The sequence below is a fragment of the Arachis hypogaea genome, chromosome 2 (assembly GCF_003086295.3).
Source record: "Arachis hypogaea cultivar Tifrunner chromosome 2, arahy.Tifrunner.gnm2.J5K5, whole genome shotgun sequence".
Taxonomy (NCBI): Eukaryota; Viridiplantae; Streptophyta; class Magnoliopsida; order Fabales; family Fabaceae; genus Arachis; species Arachis hypogaea.
The window spans coordinates 6743770-6758517 of NC_092037.1; the positions used below are offsets into that span (position 1 = coordinate 6743770).

General features: G+C 30.2%; 1 protein-coding gene and 1 long non-coding RNA gene across 2 annotated transcripts; both read left to right on the forward strand.

The window, feature by feature from the left end:
• Positions 1-1716: 1716 nt before the first annotated feature.
• On the forward strand, positions 1717-2895 carry LOC112735310 (uncharacterized). Its single transcript, XR_011870738.1, has 2 exons — positions 1717-2094; positions 2439-2895. It is a non-coding gene; the product is annotated as an uncharacterized lncRNA (long non-coding RNA).
• A 6294-nt stretch (positions 2896-9189) lies between these two features.
• LOC112735319 (protein FAR1-RELATED SEQUENCE 5) lies at positions 9190-14412 on the forward strand. The gene is made up of 3 exons (XM_025784871.3): positions 9190-9538; positions 11780-13993; positions 14068-14412. Exons 2-3 carry the CDS (start codon positions 11801-11803, stop codon positions 14173-14175), a joined length of 2301 nt encoding a protein of 766 aa, XP_025640656.1. The 5' UTR covers positions 9190-9538; positions 11780-11800; the 3' UTR covers positions 14176-14412.
• The last annotated feature ends 336 nt before the right edge of the window (positions 14413-14748 follow it).

Here is a 14748-nt window from a genome sequence, read left to right on the forward strand (position 1 = left end):
CAATTTATATTTGTTTATTTATCCTAATTATTGTATATAATAGATAATATATTTAACTATATTTTAAAAGAAATTATTTAATTTTATGCAATTAAAAGATAACTACAAGACTAAGACGAAGTAAAATATAATAAACATATGAGGAGTAAAAGTAAAATAAATAATTAAAAATAAAATAAAAAAATCAATTAAAAGAAGAAGAAGAAGATAGAAAAGATAATACATATAATTAATAAAAAATTTATTGTAAAAAAAATTAGTATAATTAATAAATATAAAAGATAAAAGATAAAAATTAAGATATATTTTTATTAAAATATTTTAAAAAAATATTATGAAGAAGAACTTATGAATCAAGTTCTATAAAAATATTATAAAAAATTTAAACTATTAGTAAATAAAATAATAACACACTTAAAAAATTATTAATTAAAATACATAAAAAAATATAAAACAAAATTATGGAAACAATTTAGCAAAATAAATATAAATAAAATAAAAAATATAAAAATTACAAAAATTATAATTGAAGCACAAGAGAGCTAGAAAGAGAAAAAAGATATAAAATATATTCTGATTTTATATATATTGAAAATAATAAGAAAATAATTTAAATTAAATTTATTTATTTTATTTTTTATTCTTTATTTATTAAATAATTTAATTATTATTTTAGTTAAATCAAATAATTGATATAATTGATTAGTTATAATTAATGTTGTTTATTTTAATTGTATAACTGAAATATATTAAAACGTTAAAGATAAAATTAAAACTAAATATTAAGGATAAAATAAAACAAAATGGCATTTATTCTGGTGATGCATAAGACATAGAATGAACAATAAATTAAATCAAATAACATATATTCGAATTAAATTAAATAACATATATTAGTTATAATTAATGAATTCAAATGAATCAAACAAATTAAATAAAAATATCTCTAAAATTAATTAAATTAATTAATTGATACAAATAATTAGTATAATTATTTTAATTCAATAAATTTAAAAAATAAATTAAAAAATACTTCTAAGAACTTTTCATGTCAGCTCGATCACTAATATCAAATAATTTGATATTTATTCTAATCCAATTAAATAAAAATATTTTTAAAAATTAATTAAATTAATTAATCGATACAAATAATTAGTATATACTTAATTAAATTAAAAGAAATAAATTAAAAAATAATTAATTAAATTTAATAAATTAAAAAAATATTTTTTAAAATATATTATATCAACTCTATCATTAAATTTAAAAACTCAATTTTAATATAATATAATATAATATAATAAATAATAAATATTAGTAAATTAATATATAAATATATTATAGTTCATTTATTATTAATTTTTTGTGTACACTTAATATTTTTTTCTCAAAAACATATCATACGTTCAACTAATTATGTATTAATTAATCTTCTGAGGACCAAAATAATGATTTCAGATATTATTTTTTGTATTTATTTTAATTAACTCTTGCACTTTTCGTTTTTGACCATAGAAAAAGCATGAGTGAAACATTGAGAGACAAGAGATTTAAAAACTATATTTTGCATTATGCAATTGAAGCACGTGTTAATAAAAAATTAGTAACACTTTAATTTATACACACACTATGGTGGAAAAAAAATAATAATGGTGCTGTCCCTTTCGTGGGGCATGCTTTTCCTTTTAAATATCCACCATTGTTTCTTTTCTTTCATTCATTTCATTAATTCTTTCTCCTTCTTCTCCTTTAAAAAAAAAAAGAAAAAAAAAACCTCTCCAAGATGCTACCAAAGTTCATGAGTTCTTTCATGGTGGAAACACAAGAAGAAGAAAAAAGGAACAATCACAATAACAAGAATAATAATAATAGCATGGATGTTGTTGTTGGTTTGAGGCTTCTCACAAGCTCATCATCAAAGAGCAATGTTCTTGTGAAATCTTCACTACTCTTAGTGAGAAATAAAGCATATAATCATCATAATCATCAAATCCAAACATGCCCTCAACAACCTCAAGAAGATTATTGCTTCCTTAAAACTTGTAACCTTTGCAATAAGCAGCTTAGATCTGACAAGGATATCTACATGTACAGGTAAATATCTATAATAAGGCCCTCTTCTCTGATCTTAACTCAACTTTAATTTTTTTCTTTTAATTATATTTTAATTATTACTCTAAAAATATATATTTCTAGAAGTTAATTTTAAATAATTCATTTTTAAAAAATATTAATTATTTAATCTCCAAGGATGATGGATTGTTTTAATTTGATTTTACATATATAAGTAAAATATATATGTGTTAATGTTGCAAGTGTGAGGAGTGCATGAAATTAGTCCCACATCAATGAAAGCATGAAAAAGTGAGGAGTTTATAAGATTAGACACTATCCATGATGGATGGTTAATTATTATTATAATTATTATTATGATGCAGGGGTGACCAAGGTTTCTGCAGCGTAGAGTGTAGGAACAGACAAATAGTTTTGGATGATTTGAGAGAATTAGAAAATTCTACAAAGCAAATGGTTGCATCTTATAATAATAGGACACACCATTGTTGCAATGATGCACGCTTAGAAACTCGTCTCATACTTGAAGACCTCAGAATGCAAAGACTCAAATATAGACTCTAATAATAATTATTATGTGTTAATTAATCAAATCAAAATTTCCTTGTCAAAAATGGAAGTCACTGCTGGCAATAATTTTGTAGAGAGAGGGATCCATATATATATATGTATGTATTATATTGATGTAGATATATTTGAGCTCTTTCATTTTGCTTTTAATTGCTGGATATGAGTGTAAATACTAACTAGTACTACTTTGTTTAAAGTGGAGCTTCTGAAGTGTAATTTTCTAGCTTATATATATAGTAAATGCAAATTAAATAATACATAAGGTAGATTTTTATTTATTTATTTGTTAAAAACAATGCGAGAAAAAAAATCAGTCATTTTATATTTGTGACTACATTTATACATATCTATTCACATATTTTTTTAATTAAATAATTTTATTCTAAAATAATCAATTTTTTTATAGTAGGATAATAATTTTATTTAAAAAACTCTAAATATGTATATTTTATAAAATAACTAATTAGTAACTAATTTTTTGTGTACATCTGCTTAATATAATTTTTTATTTATTTTATTATTTACACAATGTGGTTTATTATTATGATACATTATGTCACACCCTGTCAATCATTGTCTTTCTCTTGTCTAATGCAAAAATCCAAGGAATCTGTGGACACATTGCATTAACTTTGATATTGAAGGGAGCTTCAATACAAGATATTTATCCATCAATTGATGATGAATATGGCTCTTAGCTTGCATAAGAATTAATTCATCAACTAAGAAACTGGTAAATTATTAAATGAAAAAATGGTGGACCATTTAATCTGAAATAATATAGTTTGCTGTTAGGTACATGCATATCAAAATTATATAAAGTAAAAAAGTTTTATATCAATGGAATTATACTTTTTTTTCCGTACCACACTTCCATATATATAGTTTCATATGCCTTGGTCCTTTTTTGAGTTTTTTCCCCTTTCAATGAAAAAAGGTGAAGGAAACTCAATTTATTAATTAAGTTTGAAGTCTTTTTAGCAAAATTGTGACAAGTCATTGTATTTTGATGATGCCCAAATATATATATATAAGATGCCTTTTACTTTTACTTTTTCTTTTATTTTTTTTCTTCTCCCTAAGATAGGACAACTTAATGGGGAACTAGAACTGGTAGGTAGTGGTGTCATGTTCCATTATAATTTTCTAGGCATTTTATCTCTTTGTCAAAAGATGTTCATTGAACTATATAGAGGAACCTTAATTATTCGGATATCCTTACCATGAATAAAGGATTTTGTGAGTGATAGTGAGATGAACCTAAATTGATCATCATGCCTCTAAAACTATGATATCCTACAACGCTTTGTCTCTAATTAAAACTAGTTAGGGTGCTTTTGCATCTTATTAGCAATAGTAAAGAATATATCAATTTTAATTGATCCAGTGATTAGTTTATTTATTTAAATAAATAAATATTAAAAATTCGAATCATACTTTGTGTATATATTAATTTATAATTTATTATTAACTAACAATAAATCTCTAAATGAAAGCCATATTTATAAGATAACATATTAATTTTTTTGTCTGTTTGATCAAGAGATACAATAGAAAAAAAAGTACTAAATAACATTATAATGTTTATTCTACACATAAGGATAAACCACAAAAAAATATATCTGAATTATTTTGACGTTGATAAAAATACTTCTGAATTTTGTTATCTGTTAGAATATAATTAGGATAATTAGGATCAATTAATATTATTTAGTATATCTGAATATTTATTATAGGAGATTACATCTTTATTATTACGATTTTCTTAGTACCTATAAATACTCTTTTATATTGTATCATTCCAAACGATTTGAGTAGACAACTTGAATATACAACTTGAATAGACAACTTGAATACACTCAATAATATACCATCATTTCTCCAGTTTAGTCTCTTGTTTCTAACATGGTATCAGAGCCATAGTATCCTCCTTAAAGAGGATAGGTTGTTTTCTTTGTGGTGAAATCACCGTAGTTTTTGCATTTTTTCTTCTATGTCATTCTTCTTTCCCTTTTGTCATTCCTTTTATGCTTTTTCCCCTCACCGACTAGCCTATTTTCTCTGTTTTATGTTTTTTTCGAGTCGAATGATCAAACACCATTGTCATCCGCTACTTACCTATTCTTATGAAAAAATCATATAGTTTTCGCTCTCTTTCGACAATTCCGTTTACGTTCTCTCGTGGCCGTTTCGTTTACGTTCTCTCGTGGCAGTTTCATCTGCGTTCTCTCGTGACAGTTTCATTTGTGTTCTCTCATGGCAGTTCCGTCTGCGTTTCGTCTGTGTTTCCTTGTGGCAGTTCCGTCTGCACTTCCCTCAGATAGCGGCAGTTCCGTATGTGCTTCTTTCAGACAAGCGGCAGTTCCCTCTGCGCTTCCTTCTGGCAGTTCTGTTTGCACCCGTTTTATCTGTTTATGCAGTTTTTTCTCTTTCTTTAGTTGTTTTAAATAAGTTTCATTGTCACTTGAGTTTGAAGGGGATGTTAGAATATAATTAGGATAATTAGGATCAATTAGTATTATTTAGCATATCTAAATATTTATTATAGGAGATTACATCTTTATTATTACGTTAGTACCTATAAATACTCTTTTATATTGTATCATTCCAAACAATTTGAGTAGACAACTTGAATATACAACTTGAATAGACAACTTGAATACACTCAATTATATACCATCCTTTCTCCAGTTTAGTCTCTTGTTTCTAACATGGTATCAGAGGCATAGTATCCTCTTTGAAGAGGATATGTTGTTTTCTTTGTGGTAAAATTACCGTAGTTTTTGCATTTTTCTTCTATACCATTCTTCTTTCCCTTTTGTCACTCTTTTTATGCTTTTCACCTCACCGACTAGCCTATTTTCTCTGTCTTGTATTTTTTTTCGAGTCGAATGATCAAACACCATTGTCATTCGCTGCTTACCTATTCTTATGAAAAAATCAAATAATTCTCGCTCTCTTTCGGTAATTCTGTTTACGTTCTCTCGTGGCAGTTTCATCTACGTTCTCTCGTGGCAGTTTCGTCTGCGTTCTCTCGTGACAGTTCCATTTGTGTTCTCTCATGGCAGTTTCGTCTGAGTTTATTTCTAGTAGTTCCGTCTGCACTTCCCTCAGATAGGGCAGTTCCGTATGCGCTTCCTTCAGATAGCGGCAGTTCCATCTGCGCTTCCTTCAGACAAACGGCAGTTCCGTCTGCGCTTTCTTTAGACAAGCGGCTGTTCCATCTGCACTTCCTTCTGACAGTTTCGTTTGCACTCGTTTTATCCATTTATGCAGTTTTTTCTCTTTCTTTCATTGTTTTAAATAAGTTTCACTTGAGTTTGAGGGGGATGTTAGAATATAATTAGAATAATTATGATCAATTAGTATTATTTAGCATATCTGAATATTTATTATAGGAGATTACATCTTTATTATTACGATTCTCTTAGTACCTATAAATACTCTTTTATATTATATCATTTCAAACAATTTGAGTAGACAACTTGAATATACAACTTGAATAGACGACTTGAATACACTCAATAATATACCATCCTTTATCCAATTTAGTATTTTGTTTCTAACATTATCAATAAAAAAATCATCAAATTATTTTAAAATGGGACAAAAATGTTAAATAGAATATTATTTTTTTTAGAAAAAGACAAATCGATCCTTGACTTTTTGGTCTGCGAATATTTAAGTCCCTAAGGATTTAAAAATATATTTAAGTCACTAATCTCTTTAAAATTTGGACACATCAATCTCTGGTTTAATTTATTCCATTTTAAAAACTATCTCACGTGTACAATCGTATCAACCAGGTCGGTTCAACGGAAGTCACGTTTAATTTTTTCATTGGGCCTGACAGATCCAAGTGAATACGAGGGATTGATATGTTTAGGTTTTTAAAAAGTTAGGGACTTAAATGCATTTTTCAAATCGTTGAAGACTTAAATGTCTGCGAATCAAAAGGTTAAGGACCTATTTGTTATTTTCTCTATTTTTTTTATGAATAGCAACCGACTATTTTATTTGAAAAACTGTTTATGTATTTGATCCAAAATTTTTTAAGAATATATAGATAACTATTTAGAAAATATACACAAAAAATTGGATAAAAATGTGATTTTTATATTTTTTTATATTTTAAAAGTATTATTGGTTGTTGACAAAAAATCATAAAAAAATATATATTTAGTGAAAAATTATCAAATTTTAAAAATAAAAATATTTTATTTTTTTAATCATACCGTAAAAAATTATATCAAAATTCAATTTTTAAAATATTTTTTATAAATACGTATTTAATTATCGTGTATTTAAATAATTTAAAAATATTTTTATTAATAATAAAATTCAAAAATATTTTTATCGATGTTAAAATAATTCAAATACATTTTTAATGATTTGTCCTCCACATAGTATATATTGCAGAAGAAGGATGGAAGTGGAACATGTTCCAAAGATGAATAATTGAGTTTGATGGAATTATATTTTCGAGGGGCTAAGTTGGAATAATGGCCAGTAGTACTCCACTTCATATGGAATAAAGTCCTTTTAGATTTTAAGGTTTGTTTTTGTTTTTTTTTTAAGGATAATATAGAAAAATTTTATAGAGAAGTTGAATTTTTAACATTTAATAATCAATAAAAACTTCAAAAATTTCTACCTTTTCCGTACAATCTTTCTACTTTTTCATTTTTAATTAAAGTACTACAAATATCTCCAACAGAATATTTTTAGAGTATATTTTTAATATTTTTAAAAAATAAATTAATTTAAAATTAAAATCTCTATTAAAATTAATTTATGAAATAAAATCATATCACTTTAGAGATACAGTATTACTTTAATAGAAAATAATAAAATTTTACCATTTATATAATTATATTAATAAAATAATTTAAAATAATATAAAATTTTAATTAAACTAATACAAAATATTGGAAGAACAAATTTTATTTTTAATTTTAAATTATTATTTATAACATATGGTCTTATAAGTATTCTTATAAGATTCAAAATAAAATAAAATTAGAAAACATTAGAAATATTCTTAGTTAATTATTTTTTTAACAAATGATATAATATTTTATTCATAAAAAAAGTTAATGGCAATATGGCATATATTCAAAACCAAAAAGAGCATATCAAGAGTATGGCCAACACATATAACTATACGGCAAATATATAAAGAGACGCAAACATAAAAATAAACGTACAAACTTTATAATATATTTGGTGGTGATGCATGATAATTGATAACACATTTTTTTATATATTTTTTGTGTGTACTTTGAAGTTGCATTAGTGTCAATTCTTTTTAATTATCATGTGATTTGGGCCACAAAAGTTTAAATTCTACAACCCAATCTCTCAACCCTAGAGTAGTAAAGCTTCTCTAGACTAAAGCTAAGACAGAGAATTGACACAAGGGGAATCAGCATTTTAGATTTGTTAGTTTTTGCTCTGTTAGAGTTTCTTTCTTCTGAATATCGTGTTTTATTTTTTCTTGTTCAAGATTTATTATCACTTTTCAGTTTTCATTCAAAGTTTCTCAACCAGAATAGCATCTTTAGTTAGCTACTCGGTTGTTAGAGTCATCGATGGAAATAGGTCAAGTCTGCTCGATTTTATCATTAAAAGGTTAAGTATATATGTTAGTTATTCAAAACGAAAAATTTAACATAATAAAAAAATCTTAAACCTCAAAAATATAAACATACGAAATTCAGATTTATTATTTGTTTTTATTTATTTTTTAATGTATATTTTAAAAAAAAATCTGAAATTTCTAAAATTTAAACATCTCAAATCTAAGAATAAGAAACATTCATGAAATGATGCCTTCGTTTTTAATAATTTGCTTTTATTTACTTTTTTAATTTATTTTTAGAAAAATATTTGAAACCTCTAAAATTTAAGTATCCGAAATTCAAGTATAAAAAATATCCGAAATCATTCTTCTTTTTTAATAATTTTATTTTATTTATTTTTTATTGTACATTCTCAAAAAAAAAGTATTTGAAACTTCTAAAACTTAAACATCTAAAATTCAAGTATAACAACCGTCTAAAAGTGATGTAATTTTTTTACCATAATTAAAAAAATTTTATTGTGTTCAGATTTTGGATTTTTTATTAGATTTTAGATATATTGTTACATTGGTTTTGAATTTTTTTTGTTACATTTTACATATTTTGTTTAAATTTTAGATATTTCTTTTATAATGATTTTAAATGTTTTTTTAATTAGTTTTAAATATATTTTTTTTATTAGATTTTAAATATTTTTTTCATTATTTTAAATTATTTTTGTTCTTGTTTGTAGGCTTGTAGCCTAACTAATAGTTGACTGTTATTGACCGATACTCTAATTGATTACCTAGCATGATTGATTATAATTTTGGAAAGTTATCAGGTATGGCAATCTAAAAAAGAGGCATATGGTATACTGTGTACGAATAGGTAGGCAATGAGAATTTTGTCTTATAGTGAAGGTTGAATAGACAAAATTATCCCTGGCAAAGTAAGTGAAATATCGTAATTGTCCTGCTTAGAATGGCAAAAAAGCCATGGCTGAAATAGAATGGCGTGAGGGCTTCGGCTTGGAGAGTTTTGTTGGGTAATGGGCATTCACACTCCAACCTTTATCCTGGGTGAAACTGAAAGGAATTAACAATTGAAGCCCTAACTAGTCGGCGACACAGACCTGCCGCCGGCAGTCACGTCAACCACCGTAGCCACATCAACCCCACAGTCCCGTCGCGTGTGAAAGTCCGGCACCGTCGCAGGAGCGTGAGGTCGTCTCATCTGTTGGAGGGCGCTCTCACTGTGTTCACCGTGCCTCTGTCAGCGCCACCGTGCGCAGTAACCGTCTCTTCTGTTCGTGCTTCCCTCCCGTGCGTGAGGTAGGTCTTCTCGTTTTCTCCATTTTGTAATTATTTTTTAATTGTGTAATCTAGAAAGAGTATTGGTATTTTCATTTTTGGGATTACTGGTTCTGAAATTTTTGTTTTCATATTTTAGTTACTATTGGTAATGGTGTCTTCGTTACAATGTTCATAAGCTTTGTGATGTTATATTCTAAGTTATCATAATCTGTGACTAGGAATCATTTAGTTTGGTTATTTACTTAACGTTGTACATGATTTTTGTTAGGTAGATTTTGAATTTTTTTTGTTGTGACTTGGAATCATTTGGTTTGCTTAATCTCACTGCGAGGCGACTCTGTGATCGTCATCTCTCCGGTAGGCTGATGCTTCTTCAGTGGCATCTATTTTTGTATTTCTTATGCTTCTTCAGTGGCATCTATTTTTCTATTTCTTTTTTAAGATTTTCTGGTTATAGTAGTCTTAGGTCTCTGCAACTTGGTATTGAACATTTTCCTGGGTTAGATACTTTGATGGTTGATAACTATGAGAAGTTAGAATTATCAACAAATTCGAAATTGAGGTAAAGGTTGTAGATTTTGTTTCTATGCCCAATTTGGTGACCTTGCCCATTGACTTTAAGGATGTATGAAGTCGTAACAGTATTTCTTGGTTTGAAGATGCATGAATCGTGTGGTGCTTCTTGTATGAGTTACAAATTAAAATTCTAAAACTTATTTCACGTGGATTGTTAAAGTGTTACATAGCTAAGGTACCTGAGTCATGTGACAAATAGATAAAGTTATAAACACAACCTGCTAATTAGCCAAATATGATAATAAGCTAATTAATTTTGTGAATTATTGTTAAGAGAAAAAAGGGGAACAGAGATTGGTTCTAAGAAGCACCCTTTCGTTGTCATCGCAAGTGTAATGAGCTTGCAATTTCGGTTTGGGCATGAAACTTAAGTAGCAGGCAAATAATAAACCAATCAAATAAAAGTCATGAAACTTTAGGAATAGTATTTGTTTCTTTTTTTTTTCCCTCTTTAAAATGAAAGTAAGTCTTGTCTTCCAAGTTAATAATACATGAATACCTGTTGGAATATCAATGACTTTTAAATGAAGAAATTGAGAAAAAATATTTTTGACCAACTCAAAATAAAATTCATAAAACTTGGAAGTTTAATTATGGCACTTATATATAACAACATTGTATTAGAAATAGATTTTGCAACATTTATTAAGAGGGCCTAGCTTAACTAAAAATTTGAGGCTGAACTGAATATGAAGATTAAGAATGTAATTCCAATGCCTCCTGAATATCTACAATAATGGCTAGTTCAGGAAGCAACAAGACTCTAAGACCCACGTATTCATGTCTTCCATTGTGTCTGAATCTTAATGGAATGGGAAACTAATCAGTGTAGACACTAGACAATGACTAATCAAATTTTTAGCAGAAAGGCTAAACCTGTGCACTAATTAAGGGCCTCAAAATAAGCTCAACCTTCTTGATGGCCTCTTGAATTTGTTAAATCCATGTTTTGTATTAGTATATGTAGCCTTGACCTCATCTCTTATTCTGTTATTGAGAGTGACACATGCTTTTCTATAATGCACCAAACTTGCCTTCAATTCTTCAAATTCCCATTTTATCATCCTACTTCCATACACAGTATAAACCTTCAAAACAGAACTTTATGACTTTGATCCACTTGCTAGTTGGAAGTTTGAAACATGACATTATATCCGCGTATCCGCGTTATGTGTAGCTTAGTCACTAATTGCTGATTCAGAAAGCGAAATTATGGGAAAAGTTGCTGATTATGGGAATTTTTGTTGATTTTCTGATGCATTCATGTACTGAACAAAGCACTTTTACTGTTGCCGATGAAGCCAAAGTAACTCTAATTGTTACTTTTTTGTTGAATTAAGTAAAATAAAATTAATTTTCTGTGAGTATGGATTGATGGCATTTATATATTTTTTTGTTTGTGTTTGATCAGTTACTGAATTTAATAGTATTTGTTATGTGTGTATGTAATTATAGGTTGTTTTGTCTAGTCTTTTGTTTTTGTTATTTAAATATTTAAATATGATTTTATATTTAAATATTTAAATATCTTAGTTTGAGTTGAAACATTAATTTTATATTTCATAAGGATCATAGATTGTAATATAATTTGCACTTCTTGATGAGGACATCATCAATTATAAGAAATTATTTGGTCACTTGAATTATGGCCCCTAATTAATTAGTGTATCTCCGCCCATGCAGGAAACATCACTGGACATTGGCATGGATGAGGCGGCGTTTGGAATAGAATATTTAGATGGTGATGGTGACCTGGGCAATAATGTACGTGACAGTGGTTTAACAAGGCCGGAGGAGGTGATGGAGATGTTGTTTAACTCTCCTGATGAGGCTGCTCGTTTCTACGAACAGTATAGCCGAGGCAAGGGTTTTGCTATGCGTGTTGGTAAGAAGTTAAGAAATAAGAATGGGGACATCGTGCGATACACATATTTGTGCAACAGAGAAGGGTTTAGGCAAAAGAAGTGGGTGGAGTTGGAAGGAAGAAAGAGAGAGCACAAGGTGGTTACGCGATGTGGGTGCATGGCAGAGATGCATATCAAGCAAAATGGTCAGATGGGTAAATGGTATGTGTCAAGATTTGTAGATGACCACAATCACGAGCTCCTCCCTCCGAAGTTGGTGGAATACTTGCCTCCACATAGGAAGATGTCGGATGTGGACGTAGCCCACATGGATAGCTTACGGCAAGTTGGGATTTCGGTTCCTAAAATATATGAGTCGCTTGCAGCACAGGCTGGTGGCTTTGATCATATCCCATTCACAAAGAGAGATATGTACAACGAAGTGAGGCGCCAACGAGGCATGAGGAAGGGAGATGTCAATGCAACGATAAGGTACTTTGAGGCAGGTGCGAAGGCGGATGAGAAACTCTTTTGGAGGTGTCAGGTGAGTGCAGATCAGCATATGTGTGACCTGTTTTGGTGTGACGGGAGGAGTCAGGATGATTATAAAATTTTTGGTGATGTCCTTGCGTTTGATGCAACGTACGGGCGCAACAAATACAATCTACCGGTCATTATTTTCTCTGGGGTGAACCATCACAACCAGACGTGCGTCTTTGGGGCTGCCATGGTCTCTTGTGAAACCCAAGCAACTTATGTTTGGGTGTTGCAAAAGTTGTTGGAATGCATGGAGGGGAAGGCACCCAAGGCAGTAATAACAGACGGAGATCGTTCTATGCGAATGGCAATTAATGAAGTTTTTCCGGAAGCTCACCACAGGCTTTGTGCATGGCATCTACTAAAAAATGCCACAACAAATGTGTGCTTACCGCGGTTTACAACGTTATTTAGATATTGTATGCTTGCTGATATTGAGATAGAAGAGTTTGAACAGCATTGGGAGGCAATGTTGGATGAGTGTGGAGTTCGAGATGTAGAGTGGGTTCAGGATACATACAGGAATAAATTATATTGGGCAACTGCATACATACGTGGTAGGTTCTTTGCCGGCATTAGGACGACATCGCGATGTGAATCGCTGCATGCAAAGCTAGGCAGGTTTGTGGAGAGGAGGTATGGGATACTCAACTTTGTGACGAACTTCCAGCGTTGTGTTGAGTTCCTCAGAGATAACGAGGATGAGATGGACTTTCGGTCCTCGTATGGGACCCCCGTACTGCAGACTCAGTTTCCGGAACTTGAGAAATCCGGAGCAATGAAGTATACCCGAGAGATATTTTCAAGGTTCCGTGAATCCTTGAAAAGGTGTGTTCGGATAACCGTTGTGGAAAGCCAGCCGTGTGAGGGCAGTACTATTTATGTGACCCAGAAGTATATGCGACCGGGAAGAAAGTGGAATGTTATGCATGTGTTGGCGTCGGATAAATATACATGCAGTTGCCAAAGAATGGAATCGTTTGGGCTACCTTGTGTGCATATACTCTCAGTTTTGGTTCGGTTAGACGTGGGTTCTCTTCCAGACACCTTGGTCTTAGAGAGGTGGACTAAGTCAGCCAAGTTCGGTTTGTATGATGATATTGCTGGGGATAAAATGGTCGATATTGCTGCCCTGTACAGGATGCGGATGGAAACATTTTTGCAGCACTGCAAGCGTTTGGCTCGGCTTATTTGTAACAACGACGACTTATTCAAGTTGTATACAGAGCAGATAGTTCAGGAAGCAACTAATCTTGAAAGTATGAATGATTCGGGGAATAGTGTCGGCGTTGGTGGTGGCGGCAACAATGGTAGAGTACTAGATCCGATTGGGGTTCGTACCAAGGGCACCGGGCGTGGTAATGTACAGGTTGGGGCAAGGGGAGTGAAGCGTAGAAAGTGTAGCACGTGTGGGGTAGTCGGACATCGTCGAACTCAATGCCCAAATCGGGCGAACATGTCGGTGCCAAACAGCCAGTATGAGGTGCCGCAAATGGTGTCACAGTCTGCGGCGCGTGTAAGTAGTAAGGTCACTTTAGATTAATTACATGACACTAGTTGAGTTGACATAATGCTTTGTTCCATTTGCAGGCTGAATTTCCTCCTGTCAAGAATATAGGGGTGCAGGATTGCTATCGTCCATCAGCGGCGGACACTTCAGATTTTCGAGCAGCTGTAGGTGGGTGTTCCCCAAAGTAATTCCATGCCTTACATGCATGTGTGATGTAGTTGAGTGAAAAAATTGGCCTTTCTAGGACTTGTAATGAGTAAGTGTGCTTAGGGTGGTACTGTTAGTCATTCTGGACCATTGATAAAATAGGCCAGCGAAGATCATTCATGTGAAATTACTGAAGGTGTAATGGATTGCTAAAGTATGTATAACTCGGTATAAAGTGTTTAATCTATCCTTTTTATCAGTATTTGACACTTTCAAAATTCAACCCAATGATGAAAGAACCGTATTATGTAGGTGTTGTTATTTTCAGGGAGATATTTTTCTTATTTCCCAAAAAAACACATTTTCTTTATGAAAGAAGTATTTGCTGCATGTTTTTATTTTTCGATTGAGATGGAAACTATAGTTGCCTATAGGTGTATAGTCAACCATGGATAACTATGAAATGTATAGAATAAAGGTGGAAATCGAAATCAACTGAAATTGTTATCTGACATTATAATTTTGAAAACAACTTTGAAATAAAAAAAATAAATCATAGAATCGGCATAAATCATAGAATCGGCTAATATGAACAAGTTTCGAATGGGCCATCA